Raw genomic sequence first — 21,885 nt, 5'->3', positions numbered from 1 at the left:
GGAAGAAAAAAGTATCAGCAGAAGCCCAGGAAGGAAGATAAATCTTTTCAGAAACAGATGGCCCACAGCTCACCCTGACAATACAAGACATTATCAGAAATAGATGCTCAGGAAGAGGCATCTGCCACATGCATCGTGCCTCCAGCAGCTGCCACTGCTTTGACCAGGAAAACACTTCTTGCCCTACTTTTGGCACAGACCTTCCTGAATTCAGTGTGTATTACAGGGAGGTCTGATGACAGCAGATGGAGTAAGAAGAAAATCAGCTGAAAGAGCTATTCTCCTCTAGCTGGCAAAGATGGAGAGAAGAGGGGCACCGCACAGAAGTCAGAGGGGCAGACTTTGCTCAAGCCCTGTTCCTCCCAGACCTCAGAACAATGGGAACTGGCCTGTCATTGCAGGGAGATTACACCACCTTTCTCTGGTCTAAATTTAGGATTTGAGACCCCACCCCAGGATGGGTCTCTTCCCCCACGCCCACCTTATCTCCAGGTCTCATTCTCCCCCATGCCCATTAGGATCCTAATAAAATGACCGACAGTAGCGGGGGGAAAAGATGAACCTTTATTTGGAAAAGAGAGTTAAATGATCATTTAAAATCCCCATTTCATTTCCAAAACAGAAACAAGAAAACAAGGAAAAGATCATCCTATCAAGCTCCTGCCCTCTGCCTTCTTTAGCTGTTTTTAAACTGCATTTCCTGGCAGAAGAGAACAGTGATGGGTCATAGTCCTAAGAACCAATAGGGCACCATCTTGAGACCATCTTAGGAGGTCTCACCCAGGGAGTAAGACAGTGAGTGGTGGGGTGTGGACAGTCAGGCCTGGGGCTCAGACAGGCATATGCCCAGTACCCAGTGTTTAAAAATACACATGCATAGATAAATTCTCCAGAACCTAGGCATGGAAAAATAGTATAAACATGAATGCAGCAGCAGACTTTAAGCTGGGTCTTTGGCTTTAAAAAAAAAAAAGAGAGAGAGAGAGAGAGAGTGAACATTAGCCTCTAGCTAACAGTCCCTAACCCAGCTGCTTGGTTATTCCCTTCAGTCCCATTCAGGAGGCCAAGTGGGACAAGAGCAAGGCAAATCTGCCAAGGGCCAGCTGCTCCTCTGAGTTAAGGGAGATGTGAGGGGGAGCTAACCCAGGAGCACCCCAGCAATGAAAAATTAAGGCATGTAGGTGATACATGTGGGCAAGGAAGCTCCCTGAATGGGCCAGCATACCCGTGCCCTGCGGGGAGGCAAGTGAGCAGCCAAGGCCCTGCTGGCCAGAGTGAATCCGCCAGCACTGCTGCTTCAAGTTCTTGGATCAATTTTGCCTAAGGCTACCCTTCTGCTGAGGTTTGGCCTAAACTAAATACCAGGCTTTTCTAGGGAGAAAATAGAAGGGAACTGGGGAGGCAGCAAAAGTAACAAGTGGTGGGAGGAAGGCACAGAAAACTGCTTCTTAGGTGTGTAGAGGAAAAGAACAGGTCCCTGAGGTCTTCTGAGTCCCAGCTGAGGCAGCTGCACAGCCCCAATGCTCTTGCCCCTACCGGGATTCCCACCCTTGCCCCAGTTCTGCAGGCTATGGAGTCCAGTGAGAGGAGAGTCTCCTGAAGGTTCTTTCTCCTCATCCTAAAAGAGTTTTAAACCTCAAACCACTATCCCAGCCCACTGACCCCCACCCCCCAACAGGGATTGTGTGTATTATTTATGCATTCAAACTTGTGTCTCCTCAGGGCACCCTAGGGAAAGGGAAGAACCCTAGAGAAAGCATCCCAGGCCTGTGGGGAGCTTGGGAAAAGGTGTGGAGGCTGCTGGGCAGGTAGTGCATCCCTGAATCTGCTGTTCCAGTCTTAGGGCCCATTTGTTCCCAGAGCCCAGATGATGAGTATGGCATGATGAACACCTAATGAAATATGGAAGGTGAAAGGAGAGAAGGGCCTATGCCCCTGCTGGTGCCTGGCAGCATACAGCTACCAGATCATGCTCCACACCTGCCTCTAAGCTAACAGCCCCAGTGTGTAAAGTTAGCTGGTCAGAGGAAGGAATGGGTGTACACGCAGAGCAGTCCCACTCCTGGAGGACACATACATGCTACATACATTTCACATATGTGTGCCTGGCAAGAGGGCTGGACCCAAAGATTGTAAAAGCAGGGAAGTCGGGCCAGAAGGTACCACCAAGAAATGGCCTGAAAGCAAATAACCAATGAGATTAATAGGTCCTACAACCCTGTAGTTAGAACTCAAGGGTGCTGGATACATGGAAGGGAGAACCCCCTGCTGCCTCTCCCAGGGCCACCAAGTATGTGGTGCAGGATTAGGAACAGGATGGGGTGGGGCAGGGACCACAGGCAGAGAACATGGATAGGCCTGGAGAACATCTAATCATGGGAAAAAGGGAATGAGGATGGGGGACGGGGAGACGTGTTTCTTGGATGTAGGTTTCCAGAAGTATGGGTATTTCCACCATCTCTGATCCAGTGAACTCTTCTGCAAGAGAAGCACTCTTCCCCTGAGAGCCCCATCATAGGGGCGTGATCTCCATCCCAAAGCTGGCCAGTAGACAGAGGTGGTCTGAAGAGCAGAGGGGGTTGGGTAAGCCATTGGCAGCCCATAGAATCTCTTCAGAGAGGAGGGAGAGACGGCCCAGGAGCTTGAGAGTCCCATCTTTGTACAGCCTGCGATCTGGGGCACAAAGCAGAAGCCAGTGGGTTATGCAGCCACAGCCACAATGCATGGGACAGCCAGGGCCCCAGGAATTGTGCCTCATAGAGGCTGCTACCCCTTGGCTGCTCTACCTTCCTCCCTCATCTCCTCCTGCTGCATCTGGCTGACGCCTCATTTTTCTCAGATACTCCAAGATGTATCAAGAATGAAGCAGGGTGGTTTCAGGAGGACTGTGGCAAACTAGAGAATATCCCAGGCCCAGTATTATAAGATCTTCTAATTTTATAATAGGAGATTTATTTATAGAAGCTATAAATCCAGATTTTCTACATAAAATCTGATTCTTAAACATACGCAATCAATTCAAACATTTTAAAAGACATGCTTTAAATAAAATGGGCATGGGGCTGGTGGTCTGCTATACCATGACTACCAGTATAGGATGAGGAGACAGGAAATAGGGTTTCTGTAACCTAACCAAGTCCTTCACTAACCAGCTGCTGCTAAATAAATCCAATCACTTCCAGGTGCTCTCTTTTTAACATCTAAAACAGAGGTAGGGCTTGTTCTGCCTCTCAAATGCTACAAGGATAAAGAGAAGGCAGCAAGTGGGCTAAGGGGAGAATGATGAGGATGACCAGTGCCAGGTGGTATGAAATCTGCTCCTGTGCTGGTCAGGTCCCAGAAGCCTATGCCATGTGACCAAATGCCTACCATCAGCTATTCCCAGGGACTTGAGGGGTGACATTTAGGAAGTCAGGACCCACCAGGCTTACCAGTTCTGTTCTCATGGTCACAGGATTCAGCTGAGAAAAAGATGTAATCTACTGTCATTCCAAGACCCAGGGGCATTGTGGTGACCTCTGGGCGTCCATGCTGGGGCAGGAAATGAGTATACACTGAGGTCAGGTGAAGGCAGTGCTGAATGGTGCCTTCAGTCCTACAGGGACAGAGGGGAAGATGTTAGCAAACATTATTAAACTTTTTCCAAGGTCATTTTCTCTGTTGGTTTTATGAAATTTTTAAAGAGATGATCTTGAGTATCTCAAAATCTAGCAAATTCCTTCCTATGCTAGTAAGAGACTGACAGTCTTACCAAGAGTTAGCCTACAAATACACACATTTATTTTCAGTTCCCCTGGTATTCCTCATCTCCCACTCTCCTCTTGCTCCCTGTATATATCAACATATACCAAATGTACCCCTGTCTGTGGGTCATCAAGCTCTTCTGTGAGGTCTTATTCCCTGAGGAAAAGTGCATAGGCTTTTTATGTGCAAGAATCTGGGTGTGTCACCACTGACCTCTGCACACCTGTATGCCCTCCATAAGCTTAGCAGGTATTAGGGGAAGAGGGAGCTTGCAAAATGTGCTCCCTGAAGTCAGCTCCAGGAAAGCCAATGGGAATCTCTGTCATATACCTAGACAGGGTCTGGAATGCAAGCTGAAGGGAACTGAAAGGAAGATTACCTGGGGAAGACAGGCTCAGGCTCAGGCTCAGGCTCAGGCTCAGATGTGTCTTCCCCAAGGGCAGGCTTGGCCCAGCCAGCAGGCCACTCTGTAGAAGATCAGAGAGAAAAGGTTTTATTATTCACAGACAGTGAGGAAGGGGTCAGAACCTTGCACCCTGAGATCCCTCAGATTTCTGACTAGACTGCTCCAGAAAGAGAAATAGAAAGAGGAAAGGTGAAGGGAAGAAGAAAACAATAGGCCAAAATCAAGAATCTCAGGAAGGCAGGCAGACAGAGGCTTCTAACATAAATATTTCTTCCTTGGCTCAGCACCTTTTTAATTTAAATTTTTTCTTTAGAATAGGTAATACAGCATATGGTACAAAAATCAAAGTGCAGAGAAAAAGACCAGTGAGAAGTCTCCCTCCCACTCTAGAGCCCCTGCCACTCAATTTCCCTCTCCAGAGGCATGTAGAGTTACAAAAGTCCTGGTATGTTCCTCCAGAGATCTTCTATCCACTGTGTGCATATGTATGTATGTGTGCATGCATATACTATGTGTGTATACACATGTTTACATACACGTGCACATACATGTACACTTACATAAAGAAAAAGATACACATGACCAATATCAGGAAAGAAAGAGGAGACATTACAGAGCCTACTGACATTAATAGTGTTATGGACTGAATACATGTGTCTCCCTGAAATATACTGAAATCCTAACCCCAATGTGAAGATATTAGGAGGTGGGGACTTTGGAAGGTAATTAGGTCATGAGGGTGAAATCCCCATGAATGGGACTAATGCCCTTATAAAAGAGGTTTCTCTTGCCCTCTTTCTGCCATGTGAGGGCAGAACAAGAAGTTGGTATTTTATTATAACAGCCCAAACTGACTAAGACAACAAGATAACAAGAATCAACAAAACCGACAAACTCTTAGCTAGACTGATCAAGAAAAACAAGAGAGAATTACCAAACCAAAAATGAGAGGGGCCATCACTACCAACCTTACAGGAAAAAAAATTCTGAGAATATTATAAACAACTGTATACCAACAAATCAGATAACTTAGATGAAATGGACAAATTCCTAAACACATAAACTACGTAAATTAATCTAAAAAAAATAGAAAATCTGAATAGGCCTGTAACAAGTAAAGAGATTGAATTAGTGATTTAAAAACTTCCCACAAAGGAAAGCTCAGGTTCAGATGGCTTCACTGGTGAATTCTGCCAAACATTTAAAGAAGTCATAATACAAATCCTTTACTTCCAAAAAAATAAAACAGGACACATCTCAATTCATGCTGTAAGGTTACCCTGGTATCAAAACTAGATGAGAACATCTCATAAAAAAAGATAACTACAGACCAGTAATCCCCTGTAACTGTGTATGCAAAATTCCTCAAAATTCCTGTGCTATTATGGTTTATAAAAAATACCTATTTGGAGAAATTCCATTTGACCCAGGAATTCTACTTCTAGGAATTTACCCTAAGAATGCAGCACTCCAGTTTGAAAAAGACAGATGCACCCCTATGTTTATCGCTGCACTATTTACAATAGTCAAGATATGGAAGCAACCTAAATGTCCATCAGTAGATGAATGGATAAAGAAGATGTGGTACATATACACAATGGAATATTACTCAGCCATAAGAAGAAAACAAATCCTACCATTTGCAACAACATAGATGGAGCTAGAGGGTATTATGCTCAGTGAAATAAGCCAGGCGGAGAAAGACAAATACCAAATGATTTCACTCATATGTGGAGTATAAGAAGAAAGGAAAACTGAAGGAACAAAACAGCAGCAGAATCACAGAACCCAAGAATGGACTAACAGTTACCAAAGGGAAAGGGACTGGGGAGGATGGGTGGGAAGGGAGGGATAAGGGCGGGGAAAAAGAAAGGGGACATTATGATTAGCATGTATAGTGTGTGTGGGGCACGCTGTGCAACACAGAGAAGACAAATACTGATTTTACAGCATCTTACTATGCTGATGGACAGTGACTGTGAAGGGGCATGTGGGGGGGACTTGGTGAAGGGGAGCCTAGTAAACATAATGTTCTTCATGTAATTATAGATTAATGATACCAAAAAAAAATACCTATTTGGTCATTCAGATGGCTAAAATATATTTCTCATATATATTTGGTCTTCCTCTAAAGTTCCTGACTCACAGCCTCCAAAAACTCATGGAATTACTAAGTGTTGAGAGTGACAAAGGTTCCATTTGTTATGTTAATGGAACTTTTGGAAAGCACCTAAACATGGGAACTGATTGCCAGGGGAACCAACCAGGTGATTAGAGGGGTTGGAACTAGTCCCTCTCTCTGACATCCAGGAAGGGGTGAGGGGCTGGAGGTGGAATCAGTTGCCAAGGCCAATGATTGAACCAATCAAGCCTATGAAATGAAGCCTCCCTCAAAACCCAAAAAGGAAAGGGTGCGTGAACATGTGGAGATACAGGAATGGCACCCCAGAGGGAGCACAGAAGCTCCACACCCCTTCCCACATACCTCACCCCGTGCATCTCTTCCATTCCACTGTTACTGAGTTATGTATCCTTGTATAATAAACTGGTAATCTAGTAAGCAAAATTTTCACTGAGTTCTGTGAGCTACTTTAGCAAATTAACTGAACCCAAGGAAGGAAGGGGTGGTGGGAACTTCTGAAAATTATAGTCTGTGAGTCAGAAGCACAAGCTGGCCTTGTGACTGGCATCTGAAGTTGAAAAGTGGGGAATCTCACAGTACTGTGCCCTTAACCTGTGGAACATGATATCATCTCAAATTAGATGGTATCAGAATTGAGTTGGATTGTTTGTTGGTGTAAGGGAAGCACCCTCCTGGCCACATTGGAAATTGAGTATCAGAACACCAGAAGAACAATATACCAGCAAATCAAACCCTGCAAAATATAAAAATGATTACAAACTATTATCTAGTATGATTTATCCTAGGAATGTATGTTTGGTTTAACATCTGAAAATCAATTAATGTAATATATCATATTAATAGGATATTAAAGGACAAAAAACACATGATCATCTGAATCAACATAGAAAAAACATTTGACAAAATTCAGTACCACTTTATGACCAAAAAAACACTTAAAAAACTAGGAATACAACTTCCTCAACCTGGTAAGAGGAATCCACAAAAATCCCCATAGCTAAAATCATACTAATTCTGGAAGACTGAAAGCTTAGCCCAGCATCAGGAACAAGACAAGAATGTGTACTTGCCCCACTCCACGCCATACTAAGAGTTCTAGTCGGGGCAATTATGGAAGAAGAAATAAATGGCATTCAGACTGGAAAGGGAGAAATAATACTATTTCTACTGCAAGATGACATGACTTTTTATATATATAAAATTCCTAAGAAATCTATTAAAAAACTATTAGAACTAGTAAAAGAGTTTGCAAGATTGAAGATACAAAATCAATACATAAAAATCACATTTCTAAACACTATCAATGAATAACATGAAATTAAGAAAACATTTCCACTTATAACAGCAACAAAAAGGATAAAATAGGAAAAAAATTAACAAAGGTGTAAGACTTATACACTGAAAACTACAAAACATGCAAATAAAAATCTAAATAAATGGAAATTTTTCCATGTTCATTAATCATAAGATAATATTGTTAAAATAGCAATACTTCCCAAAGTGAAATTTGTAGATCCCTGTCAAAATTCCAACTACCTTTTTGGCAGAAATTGACACACTGATCCGAAAATTCACAAAGAAATGTAAGGGACCCAGAATCATCTAAAAATAACAAAATTACAAGATTTACACTTCTCTATTTCAAAGTTAACACAGCTAAAATAATCAAGACAGTGTAATACCAGCATTAGTATAGACATATAGATGAATGGAATAGAATGGAGAGTCCAAAAACTGTTATGTCCACGGTCAATTGATTTTTCAGAAGGGAAAGTGTGAATGGAAAATGACAGCTAATGGATATGGGGTTCCTTTTGAAGGTGGTAAAAATGTTCTAAAATTAGATGGTGGTGATGGCTGAACAACTCTAAATATATTAAAAGCCACTAGTTTGTACACTTTAAATGGATACATTTTATGGCATGTGAATTTCATTTCACTAAAGCTGTTTTCCAAAAAAGAGTAAGAGAATGTTATGAACTTCATGCCAATAAATTTGATAATTTAGATGAAACAATCCTTTGTACACCTTACATTTTCCCTGTTGAATTATTTTATCTTTTTGTTGCTATTATAAATAGGGTATTTTTTTCATTGTATCTCTTAACAAACAAATCATTTATATATATATATTTCTGTATATTAATATTGTACCCAGCTACTTTATGCTGAATTACCTTAATGCTTAAAATAGTTGTTAGTTGGCTTTCTCTCAAGATGGCAACATGAGTAGGGTGTGGAAATCTCCTTCCAAAACCATATATACTTTGAAAATACAGCAAATACAACTATTCCTAAAAGAGAGACCAGAAGATACAGTACAACACCCAGGCTACATCTCCAGCTGCAAGAACTCAGCATCTCACAAAAAGGGTAAGACACAAAACCGTGACCCGGAGGAATGTGGGCACTCCCCCCACCCCAGCTCACCAGTGGGAGGAAAAGAATCAGAGTGGGGAGGGAGTGCAAGCACAGGACTGCTAAATAACCAGCCCTAGTAATCTGCACTGGGAGCACAGACACACATTGCATGGTGTACTGGATATTAGAGAAACAGAAAAGTAAAATCCGAGATGGAGACTGCAAGTGGGTCCCCACAGCCGGCAACCCTGGGACAAAAGAAGAGTGGGTGCTTTAAAAGTCTTAAAGGGACAAGGGCTTAACAGGTGGACAAAATCATCCTGGCACACTCAGCCCAGCAGGCTGGGGATTTTAAGAAACTTCAGGTGCCCTAACCCCCTGGGTGGCAATGCAGCTCTGAAGCCCCTCACAGCGATAAACAGCCTGCTGTTCATTACCCACCGCCAGCACTGCAAGCAAACCAGCTGACCTGCCATTGCTGCGGACCAGCCGGGGAGCAGCCCCACCCACAGAAACCACACAGTTTTCTCCCAGCATGCAGCTAACTGGGCCAGACCCAGAGGCTACAGCCTACACACAGCTGCCTGGCACGGGCGGAGGAAGCCAGGGCAACATCTGGAAGGCATGAAGGGGCGCCGTTCTCACAGGAGAACACACGCTGTTCATCTGCAACCCCTGCCAGTGTCCTAGGCTATCCCGAGGGCAGCCCCACCCACAGAAGCTCAGGGGATTAACCCAGAGACTGCTCCCTGTGAGTGGTTAACTGGCACAGGCAGCAGAGAAGGGCAAGGTGAGCAGCAAGCAGGAAGGGACTTTGTTCTCCCAGCTGACACATGTGCCACTCGCCAGTGATCACTTCTATCGCCACAAAACGGCAGAAGAACTTGGTCCAGTCCAAAATCACTCAAACACCAGAGAGAGGGCCTAGTGAAACAGATACAACCAATCTTAATGAAAAAGAATTCAAAATAAAAACCATACCCATGCTGATGGAGTTGCAAAGGAATATGTGAGAGCTAAGGGATGAAGTCCGGAGGGAAATAACAGAAATGAAACAAGCAATGGAAGGATTTAAGAGCAGACTGGATGAGTTGCAAGAGACTGTTAATGGAACAGAAATCAGAGAACAGGAATACAGAGAAGCTGAGGCAGAGAGACATAAAAGGATCTCTAGGAATGAAAGAATATTAGGAGAACTGTGTGACCAATCTAAACAGAACAATATTTGCATAATAGGGGTACCAGAAGAAGAAGAGAGAGAAAAAAAAGGATAGAAAGTATCTTTGAAGAAATAATTGCTACAAACTTCCCCAAGCTGGGGAAGGAAATAGTCTCTCAGACTAAGAAAGCCCACAGATCTCCCAACACAAGAGACCCAAGGAGGACAACACCAAGACATATAATAATTAAAATGGCAAAGATAAAAGACAAAAATAGGGTATTAAAAGCAGCCAGAGAGAGAAAAAAGATCACCTATAAAGGAAAACCCATCAGGCTATCATCATACTTCTCAACAGAAACCTTACAGACCAGAAAAGAATGGCATGATATATTTAATGCAATGAAACAAAAGGGCCTTGAACCAAGATTACTGTGTCCAGCACAATTATCATTTAAATTTGAAGGAGGGATTGAACAATTTCCAGATAAGCAAAAGCTGAGGGAATTTACCTCCCACAAACCACCTCTACAGGTTATTTTAAAGGCACTGCTCTAGATGGAAGTACTCCTAAGGCTAAATAGATGTCACTAGAGAAAATAAAATCACAGCAAAGAAAGCAGACCAATCAAATACTAACTAAAGGCAAAAAATAAAATAAGCTATCTGCAAAAGCAGTAAAGGGAAACACAAAAGAGTACAGAATAAAACACCTAACATATAAAGAGTAGAGGAGGAAAAATAAGAAGGTAGAGAAAAAAAGAATCACCACACTGTGTTTCTAATAGTGTAATAAGTGAGTTAAAGTTAGATGGTTAGATAGTAAAGAAGCTACCCTTGCCCCTTTGGTAACCACGAATCCAAAGCATGCAATGGCAATAAGTACATATCTATCAATAATCACCCTAAATGTAAATGGACTGAATGCACCAATCAAAAGACACAGAGTAATAGAATGGATAAAAAAGCAAGACCCATCTATATGCTGCTTACAAGAGACTCACCTCAAACCCAAAGACACACACAGACTAAAAATGAAGGGATGGAAAAAGACATTTTATGCAAACAATAGGGAGAAAAAAGCAGGTGTTGCAGTACTTGTATCAGACAAAATAGACTTCAAAACAAAGAAAGTAACAAGAGATAAAGGGGGACATTACACAATGATAAAAGGGTCAAACAAGAGGATATAACCATTATAAATATATATGCACCCAACACAGGGGCACTGACATACATGAAACAAATACTAACAGAATTAAAGGAGGAAACAGAATGCAATGTATTCATTTTAGGAGACTTCAACACACCACTCACTCTAAAGGACAGATCCACAAGACAGAAAATAAGTAAGGACACAGAGGCACTGAACAACACCCTAGAACAGATAGACCTAACTGACATCTACAGGACTCTACACCCAAAAGCAGAAGTATACACATTCTTCTCAAGTGCACATGAACATTTTCCAGAATAGACCACACACTAGGCCACAAAAAGTGCCTCAGTAAATTCAAAAAGACTGAAATTCTACCAACCAACTTCTCAGATCACAAAGGTATAAAACAAGAAATAAATTGTACAAAGAAAACAAAAAGGCTCACAAACACATGGAGGCTTAACAACATGCTCCTACATAATCAATGAATCAATGACCAAATTAAAACAGAGATCAAGTAATATATGGAGACAAATGAAAACAACAGCACAATGCCCCAACTTCTGTGGGACACAGTGAAGGCAGTTCTATGAGGAAAGTATATAGCAGGCCAGGCCTACTTAAAGAAGGAAGAACAATACCAAATGAATAAAGTCACAATTATTGAAACTGGAAAAAGAAGAACAAATGAGGCCCAAAAGCAGGAGAAGGAGGGACATAATAAAGATAAGAGAAGAAATAAATAAAATTGAGAAGAATAAAACAATAGAAAAAAATCAATGAAACCAAGAGCTGGTTCTTTGAGAAAATAAACAAAATAGATAAACCCCTAGACAGACTTATTAAGAGAAAAAGAGAATCTACACACAAAACAGAATCAGAAATGAGAAAGGAAAAATTATGACAGATACCACAAATATACAAAGAATTATTAGAGAATACTATGAAAATCTATATGCTAACTAACTGGATAACCTAGAAGAAATGGACAAATTTCTAGAAAAATACAACCTTCCAAAACTGACCAGGGAAGAAACAGAAAATCTACACAAACCAATTACCAGCAACAAAATTGAAGCAGTAATCAAAAAACTACCCAAGAACAAAACTCCTGGGTCAGATGGATTCACTGCTGAATTTTATCAGACATTTAGAGAAGACATATTACCCATTCTCCTTAAAGTTTTCCAAAATATAGAAGAGGAGGGAATACTTCCAGACTCATTCTATGAAGCCAGCATCACCCTAATACCAAAACCAGGCAAAGACCCCACAAAAAAAAGTACAGACCAATATCCCCGATGAACATAGATGCAAAAATACTCAACAAAATATTAGCAAACTGAATTCAAAAATACATCAAGAGGATTATACGCCATGATCAAATGGGATTCATCTCAGGGATGCAAGAATGGTACAACATTTAAAAATCCATCAACATCAGCAGCAAATCAACATCATCCACCACATCAACAAAAAGAAGGACAAAAACAACATGATCATCTCCATAGATGCTGAAAAAGCATTTGACAAAATTTAACATCCATTCATGATAAAAACTCTGAAGGAAATGGATATAGAGGACAAGTACCTCAACATAATAAAGGCCATATATGACAAACCCACAGCCAACATCATACTTAACAGTGAGAAGCTGAAAGCTTTTCACCTAAGATCGGGAACAAGGCAGGGATGCCCACTCTCCCCACTGTTATTCAACACAGTACTGGAGGTCCTAGCCATGGCAATCAGACAACACAAAGAAATAAAAGGCATCCAGATTGGTAAGGAAGAAGTCAAACTGTCCCTATGTGCAGATGACATATTGTCCATAAAAAACCCTAAAGAATCCACTCCAAGACTACTAGAACTAATATCTGAATTCAGCAAAGTTACAGGATACAAAATTAATACACAGAAATCTGTGGCATTCCTATACACTAACAATGAACTAGCAGAAAAAGAAATCAGGAAAACAATTCCATTCACAATTGCATCAAAAAGAATAATACCTAGGCATAAACCTAACCAAGGAAGTGAAAGACCTATACCCTGAAAACTACAAGACCTCTTACGAGAAATTAAAGAGGATGCTAACAAATGGAAACGCATCCCATGCTCTTGGGTAGAAAGAATTAATATTGTCAAAATGGCCATCCTGCCTAAAGCAATCTAAGGATTCAATGCAATCCCTATCAAAATACCAACAGTATTTTACAACAAACTGGAACGAATAGTTCTAAAATTTATATGAAACAACAAAAGACCCCAAATAGCCAAAGCAATCCTAAGAAGGAAAATTGTAGCAGGGGGATCTCACTTTCCAACTTCAAGCTCTACTACAAAGCCACAGTAATCAAGACAATTTGGTACTGGCACAAGAACAGACCCACAGACCAGTGGAATAGAATAGAGAGTCTAGATATTAACCCAAACATATAGGGTCAGTTAATATATGATAAAGGAGCCATGGATATACAATGGGGAAATGACAGCCAGTTCAACAGCTGGTGTTGGCAAAACTGGACAGCTACATATAAAAGAATAAAACTGGATCATTGTCTAACCCCATACACAAAAGTAAATTCGAAGTGGATCAAAGACATGAATGTAAGTCATGAAACCATAAAACTCTTAGAAAAAAACATAGGCAAAAATCTCTTTGACATAAACATGAGCAACTTCTTTAAGAACATATGTCCCCGGGCAAGGGAAACAAAAGCAAAAATGAACAAGTAGGACCATGTCAAGCTGAAAAGCTTCTGTAAAGCAAAGGATACCATCAATAGAACAAAAAGGCATCCTAGAGTATGGGAGAATATATTCATAAATGACATATCCAATAAAGGGTTGACATCCAAAATATATAAAGAGTTCATGCATCTCAACAAACAAAAAGCAAATAATCCAATTTAAAAATGGGCAGAGGAGCTGAACAGACACTTCTCCAAAGAAGAAATTCAGATGGCCAACAGGCACATGAAAAGATGCTCCACATTGCTAATCATCAGAGATGTGCAAATTAAAACCACAATAAGATATCACCTCACACCAGTTAGGATGGCCAACATCAAAAAGACAAACAACAAATGTTGGCGAGGATGTGGAGAAAGGGGAACCCTCCTACACTGCTGGTGGGAATGTAAATTAGTTCAACCATTGTGGAAAGCAGTATGGAGGTTCCTCAAAAAACTCAAAATAGAAATACCATTTGACCCAGGAATTCCACTCCTAGGAATTTACCCTAAGAATGCAGGAGCCCAGTTTGAAAAAGACATATGCACCCCTATGTTTACTGCAGCACTATTTACAATAGCCAAGAAATGGAAGCAACCTAAGTGTCCATCAGTAGATGTATGGATAAAGAAGATGAGGGACATACACACAATGGAATATCACTCAGCCATAAGAAGAAAACAAATCCTACCTTTTGCAACAACATGGATGGAGCTAGAGGGTATTATGCTCAGTGAAACAAGCCAGGTGGAGAAAGACAAGTATGAAATGATTTCACTTATCTGTGGAGTGTAAAAACAAAGAAAAAACTGAAGGAACAAAAACAGCAGCAGATTCACAAAACCCAAGAATGGACTAACAGTTACCAAAGGGAAAGGGACTGGGGAGGATGGGTGGGAAGGGTGGGATAAGGGGGGGGGGAAGGGCATTACAATTAATGCACATAATATAGTGGGAGGCACAAGGGGAAGGCAGTAAAGCACAGAGAAGACAAGTAGTGACTCTATAGCATCTTACTATGTTGATGGACAGTGACTGTATGTGGTGGGGACTTGATAATGGGGAAATTAGTAACCACAATGTTGCTCATGTAATTGTATATTTATTTTTAATGATACCAAAATTAAAAATTAAAAATAAATAGTTGTTAGTTGACTCTCTTAGATCACCAGTTATTGAACAACATTAGCAGCAAATAATAATTTACCCCCTCCTTTCCATTTTTTAACTCCTATTTCCTTAACTATATTTCTAATTCTGATGGCTGGTATCTCCAAACACAGCTGAAAAATAATAGTGGCATCCTTGTCTTGCTCCTGACTTTAATGGGAAGGCTACTAGAGAGTCTCCTCTAAGCAAGGTGTTGATTTTTGCAGCTGAGATAATTTTGTTTTAGTTTTCATTTTTGCTCTGTCAGGCCTGCAGCCCTTGTGCCATCACAGCATGCTCAGACTGATCAAGATAACTGTATTATACTAGTATAAGGGATTATCTATATCCTTAATTTGAGAGCTCTTTTTAAAAGAATCTAGAAAAAATGTTGAATTTTAACACATGTCCCTTCAACATATTTTGCATGATATGCATTTCATATATTTTAATAGACCCTATATATTAACATGATAAATTATATTAATAGATTTCCCAGTATCAAACTATCTTTATATCTCTGATAACTCCATTTAGTCGTATATTACTCTTTCAATGTGCCGCTAGATTCTGTTTCCTGAACTTCTATTTAAAATGTTTTGTATCAATATTTGGAAGTGCAGAATATCAGCATATGTAGTTTCCTTTTCCTGTGTAACTGCTGGTCAGATATTGGGGTCATACTGGTGTAATAAATCACATTTTCCAAAATTAACTTATGCCATATAAATTTCCAATTTCTTTTGCACTTAGTTAAGCAAAGAACCCCTTATAATCCTATTAATTCTGCATCTGGATACTTTTCTTACTCCTCCCCTGCTTTCTTACATAGTTTAGCTAATGGGCTCATCTAACTGATAGGTGATTTTACTCAAACAACCAACTCTTAAGAGTTTATTAGTTTGTGCTATTTTTCTGTCTTCTAAATTATTTCCATTTTTATCTTCTTTCAGTTTATTCTTTTTTCTAACTTTGTGACCTGGATGCTTAATTTGCTTACTTTCATCTTTCTTATCTATTAATACAATTGTGTGATTCTAAATATCCTATATAATTCTATGAATTTTTCACTGAACACCATTTTAATTACATCACAGAAATATATTCTATTTTCATTATTATTATTTCCTATTCTATAGTTCAGTTGAAATTTCACCTTTGACCCAAAAGTTGTTTGAAATTTTTTAAATGTCTAGGTAATAGTGTTTCCTATGGATACTTGAAAAGAAGTCTTTGCTCTGCTTTCAGTGGTCAGTTTGGTATATATCAGTCAGATTTACCATACAATATGTTCCTTAATTATATTCTTAGTTATCATTTCTCTACTTGATGTGTTGTGAACTGAAAAAGATATATTAAAACCTACCATTAGTTATTTTCTGACTATTATTTCTTGTTAAATCCTGTGGTTTCATTCTGTGACTGTTAATGTGATGCTATTGGAGCATAAACGTTCATAACCCTAACATCTTCCTCTTGAGTTACTCCTTTAGCCTTACAGTACACCAGAAAGATCACAGTGACTACTAGCAGGATAATGAAAATGGCTTCCCTCCACAGCAGGTTCTGCTCACGCAGCATGTGTATAACAGTCCTGGCTCTGCTGCAGCTACTCAGGACCCGAGGCCTCTGACGGCCCCACCAGACCACCGGAGCACAGGGGTCACACACAGCTGTCTCAACCCGAGTTGCAACATCTTCCTGGCTTGTTCAACACTGGTAGCAGCCAAGCAAGTAAACTCTTCCGCAAGTACTTGTGAGGAGGATAGTAAGTTGTGTCAGGCATGGGCCGGTGGAGAAGCTGGATTCAGAATTTCCCTCATGAGAAAACTGATCAGACAGCCTTTGCTCTGTGATCACCTAGTCAGTTTGTAAATCATGGTTTACAAAAATTGTCTATTAGCAATTGTTTTTTCCTACAATGAGCTCAATGGAGTATGTGGTATGTTCTTAAGTATTAAAAGACCTGAAGCTTTATAGTTCAATGGAAATATGCAGGTGCTCATAAGAAAGACAACATATAACCTCTTTAAGTGTCTTTAAGAACTATACTGGGAAGAAGAAATCACTAATAACTGAAAATGTTACAAGAGGAGGACTTACAATTTAGATCCCCTTCTTATGAATTAGTCCCTCACAAAAGGGACTGAGGACAGGGAGAATCACTGTTTATTATTATACCACCAGTAAAGAAGAACACTCCAGCACAATGCAACGTCAGCTGTGGGAAGTTAGACCATCCTTTTGCAACTCAGATGCTTCCCATTAAAGTCAGAGTCAGGGTCAAGACAGCAAGTTTTGATGTGCATGGTCAGGTTGGATGTCTGGTACTAGACTGGAAATAGACCAGGTAGGCACACCTAACCACATCCTCTAGAAAAAAGATCAAACACTTTGATCTCCTTGGACTGAACTTATTCTATTCATGGTCTAAAGATGGTGATAGCTTTTTAGATCTGGAGTCTTTAAAACAGACTTGTGGGAAGCCTGCTAAGCGCTGAGTAGGAGTACTGAACACATGAAGGGCATGTGTACAATATGTGGTAAATGGGTGTGTTTATCCAAATTTAATCTCAATTTTGAAAATACTGCTATTATTTTACAGTTTAGTGAACTGGATATTTTCCCCCTACATAATAATTCTACTTACAAAGTGGTTGTCAGAATGTATTTTAAATGTTCTTGGCTTAATTTTGTTACTAAATGGAAATGCTTACTTTACATTTCAAGTACAGTGCTGATTTTTTTTTAATAACCTATTCTTAACATGGAATTACCTTTGCAGGATCCTACTGCTTCCCTGCCTGAGACTAACTGATACAAGCACTTAACCCAGTTGCTGGCACGAGCTAGTCACTCAGTGCATGGTGGCTGTCATCATACTGCTATCGCTGCAGCAGCAGTAACACATTTAACTTTGCAATTTAAAAAAACTGAGCCATTGAAATGTCTGCTGCTCTGTGCAAAATGCCAACTCAAATTAAATTCCTACAAGAAAAATAATCTCATTGCTTACTACCAGTCTTTCTACTATAGTTTTTCCAGCCATTGCCTGGTTTCTTAATTTATTCTAGCAGTATCTTCAAGAAAGGCTTTTAGTTGAGCATAAAATTCATAAGCCATACCTTCTTTCCTTGAAGCCTTGCTACCCTGCCTTCCAGAGTTGAATGGTTATCTTAACAAGTCTGATGCCAACCTGATTATTTTTTCCCTTTAAAGCAGCCCAATATTTTTGGTTCAGTGGCACAAAGGATTCTTTTATCTGTGACTTCTAGTAATATCCCTAGCATGTCTTAGTGTTGATTCTCCTTTGTCATTTTGTACCAAGACATGGTACATCCTCTCAATGCAAATATTCAAATTTTTTCACTTTGAGAAAATCTTCCTCGAAATCATACTTTTCAATATTCTCTTTGTGCCAGTATATTGGTTTTCTTCTTTGTGAACTGCAATTATGTGTATGCTGAATCTCCTTATCTTCCACTACTGTCATTTTCTCTCTAGTCCTTTTTACCCTTTAACTTTCTTTTTATTTTCCCTGCCTCTGTCTCTTTTCTTATTTTCAGCAGTACCTATTCTCTCTTGTGTTGCATCCACTTTGTGTTCATTACATATGATTTTTAAAATTTTTCTTATCATGTGTACCTCTTTCCTCTGTATTATTCCACTTCTTTTCTGAGTTCTGCAGCTTACATTTCCTCTTCAGATGTCTTGCCATATTCGTGAACTTACTTTACAAAAGCAATTGTTTTGTTTTTGTGCTCTTATTTTATAAAAATAATTACTTCTTTTTTTTTCATGGGGAAATAATCGTAATTTTCATATGCCCCATGGCAACAATTTTTATCTTTGAAGTTAAGTGTTCTTTACCTGCCTTTTATTTGTTCTACTCCTTCCACCTTTTTTTTCTTGCAGTATTTTAGTACAGACCTCATGCTGGTTCCTTTTGGGCAGCCCAACTTTGAATTAGTTGAGGTTTTCTATACCAGCTATTTGTACAAAGTTTATCTAAAGGGAAGAACTGAGTATACATTCCAAGTAACAGAAATTTTCCTTATGACACAGGGTTGTGTATGAGTTCTTTCAATCTTTACATCTCCCCAGCGAAAAGAGAGATGCAGCTCTGTATCACATCCCCCACCCCGCTCCATACTTAACAGACTGCTTAATGCAGTATGGCTTGATTCCTCCATCAGTGTTTCCTCCATTACCTTTCAGGACCAAAACAGATTCAATCTCCTGTTGCAACCTCTGCATCTTATTCTTGTTGATGAAACAAGGGATTTGGGATTCTGCACTCAAGGTACACTCCTTGCCTCAGAGAAATAAACTCTGCTGGTTCTGAGAGCCATGTAGCCCCACAGAGAAATCTCCCCTTAATTCCTCCAGCACCCCTGCATAATCTCCAGTGCCTTTTGCAGTCATTCCACCTGTCTTGTGGTTCATGGTTTCAGGTTTCTTCAGATTACCTAGTTTTCTCAAAGATGGAGTTTGCATTTCTTTTTTCCATTCCCTTAAGCAACAAGAAGTGGAGAATGTCAACCATACTCTGCTACATTCAATCTGGAAGTTCTCAGTAGGAATAATTACAGCTAGGACTACTGTCACCTTACGATTTTCAAAGTCCTATCATGTGTACCTCTCTCTTCTATATGCTATACATGAGCTAGTTATTAGCAGCTTAAGCCTACAAACGTTAGGTTAAGTGTCTTATGCAAGGTCTTGGAGCTGCTTAGAACCCAGGTCTCTTGATTCCTGGCCCTTTTTCTTACCACACTGCACATCTATGCATGTACATGGCCACTGAACTCCACTGACCTTCCTTCTGAGCATACTTATTGCCATAAGTTGATTTCTAAGGGTTATACCTAGAAAAGACTAAGAAACCACATAACTGACAAATATCAGAAGTAAAGAGGAAAAAAAGACCAAGAAAATAAGCTTAGCTCCAATTACCTGGCTTAGTATCTGTTACTCCTTCCATAAGAACTAGTCCTACCGGCCGCTGACAGGCAATGTCACAGAACCGGAAACGTAACAGGAAGTCTCGGCTATAGTTACATCTCTCTGTAAACCAGGAAAAGCCATACAGTGAAAGAAAGGAAGAAGAACCACATGCTAAGACCTCCTTAATATCAAGAGTCTTCCAGCATAGGGACAAAGAGGAAGTCTGGCTCTGAAGACAAGGAGATTTTCCGATGTTTATGATTTAAAGATGTCCATTTTACTGGGTGACCATCAGGCAGACAGTGAGAAAAACAAAGGAACTTGCTAAAAGGACTGAGGGGATTACACTTCCTCTTGTCATTGAGGTGCTAGTTTCCTCCCAAAACGGGCATGGAGGCACAGCCAATCAAGAATATGGCACGTGCTCACCTGATCTCTTAGGGTGACAGGAGGTGACATACTGACAGCAATCAGTGATGCCCAGGGAGCTGGGCCATAGTGGGACCTGCAGCTTCCGCTGGTAAAGCTGATGGGAGAAATCTTCCTGTCCAGATACCTACAAGGAAAAAGTAGGTGGGAATGAGGAAACCAAGATAGAAAAAGGAAATAGCCCATGTTCTGGGGACACACAGATAAACATACACACACACAATCACATACTACATACATAATATAAACAAAACATGTAAGTCTCAGAGGAAGGTTAAAAATAAGGAGCTAATTAAAAACATTGTTTTTTTACTAGAAAAAGTGAAATGTGTATGAGACAAGAAAGAGGGGCAAGACAGAAAGGCATATGAGTCAAAGAAAACAGAACCATATGAACATATTGGCCCCCTATATTTCACCTCAGAAAAATCTACACAGTTCTCCACAGGGAATATCAACTTTCAGGGACTTTAATTTGCAGTGAGAAAAGGTTTATCCTGATCTTTGGATCTTCTGGATCAAGGTCTAGCATTTTAAGCCTACTGTTGGAAAACCACAGGGTCAAACCAAATGGGAAATGCACCAAATCACTTTACCATATCTATGTCACCATCCTCGGTCAAAGCCAGTTAGCAGCCTGGGAATGGACAGAATGTAATAGGGGAACATTCAGCAACATCAGTCAGCTGCATATCTCCAACATTTGTAGCAAAATTCCCTTTATTTCATTTTAACAACAAATGTTTGAATGCCAACTATGTGCAAGACACTAGCTAAGTGCTAGGGAGAGAGCAATGATGATACAATCTCTCTGATATAAATTTCAATATGCCATCTGAAGTAAAACAGACCTGGAATTTAATGGCCATTGACTAGCTGTGGGACTTTGGGCAAGCTAGTTAGCTCTCTCGGGTTCAATATCCTCAAATATAAAATGGGATAATACCACTAAATACAACTAAGAATCAAATAATCACTACCAGTTATTGATGGCTTCCTTTGAAGCAGGGACTAGAAGACTTTACGTGCATTATTTTATCTAATCCACCAAACCCAAAAAAATTCCTCTGAAGTAGGTTCCATTGTATCCTCAGTGTACAGAGGAGTCAAATGGGGCATAAGGTAGTTAAGTAACTTGCCCAAGGTGACAGAGCAGGGATTTGAACTCAGGACTGTCTAGCTTCAAAATGAGTGCTTTAATCACCATGCCAAACAGTGCCTGTCACATGGTGTACACTTAGTATATTCTTTTCCCTTCCCTGAGCTCCTTGATCACAGTAATTTTCCAGCAGAATGGTGTCTTTCTCTGCACACATGGTAACCAGGACACCCCTGGCACCTGAATAACCTCATTCCAAAAAAAGCCCAAAGCGCTCAACAATAATTCAGTCATTTTGTGTCTTTTCTCCACTGTACCTTGCTGAAAGTTAAGCAATAAGTTGGATTAGGAGGGGCAACACAGGAACAAGGAACTTCGGTGATGTATAAAGAAATCATCATAAGTTGAATGCCTATCAGCAGGGCAAAATAAGCCATGATAAAACTATGAGATATCTATGCTATTAACATTCAGCAGTTAAAAGGAATGAGATAGATCCAGATAAACATTGTTGAGGGAAAAAAACAAGCTACAAAATGAAATATACAGTAAT

The 21,885-nt window shown here is 40.1% G+C and overlaps 1 protein-coding gene across 5 annotated transcripts in view; it reads right to left on the bottom strand.

Annotated features, from left to right (window-relative positions):
* Positions 1 to 543: 543 nt before the first annotated feature.
* The window catches only part of ANGEL1 (angel homolog 1), a 28,126-nt gene continuing 6,784 nt past the window's right edge, over positions 544 to 21,885 (bottom strand). For 4 of the 5 annotated variants that reach the window (XM_037022443.2, XM_037022553.2, XM_037022592.2 and 1 more), the window contains 5 exons: positions 20,234 to 20,360; positions 19,814 to 19,924; positions 4,124 to 4,211; positions 3,432 to 3,595; positions 544 to 2,673 (listed from right to left, as the gene is read on the bottom strand). In XM_037022443.2, coding sequence (XP_036878338.2) covers positions 2,513 to 2,673; positions 3,432 to 3,595; positions 4,124 to 4,211; positions 19,814 to 19,924; positions 20,234 to 20,360 — 651 coding nt within the window. In that variant the 3' untranslated portion in view covers positions 544 to 2,512. The remainder of the gene's footprint in view (positions 2,674 to 3,431; positions 3,596 to 4,123; positions 4,212 to 19,813; positions 19,925 to 20,233; positions 20,361 to 21,885) is intronic. The other variant, XM_073242093.1, reaches the window with a different exon arrangement.

The sequence above is a fragment of the Manis javanica genome, chromosome 8 (genome assembly GCF_040802235.1).
Source record: "Manis javanica isolate MJ-LG chromosome 8, MJ_LKY, whole genome shotgun sequence".
NCBI classification, from domain to species: Eukaryota; Metazoa; Chordata; class Mammalia; order Pholidota; family Manidae; genus Manis; species Manis javanica.
The sequence above is the reverse complement of the archived record's forward strand: the minus strand, read 5'-3'. Positions and strand labels throughout refer to the sequence as shown.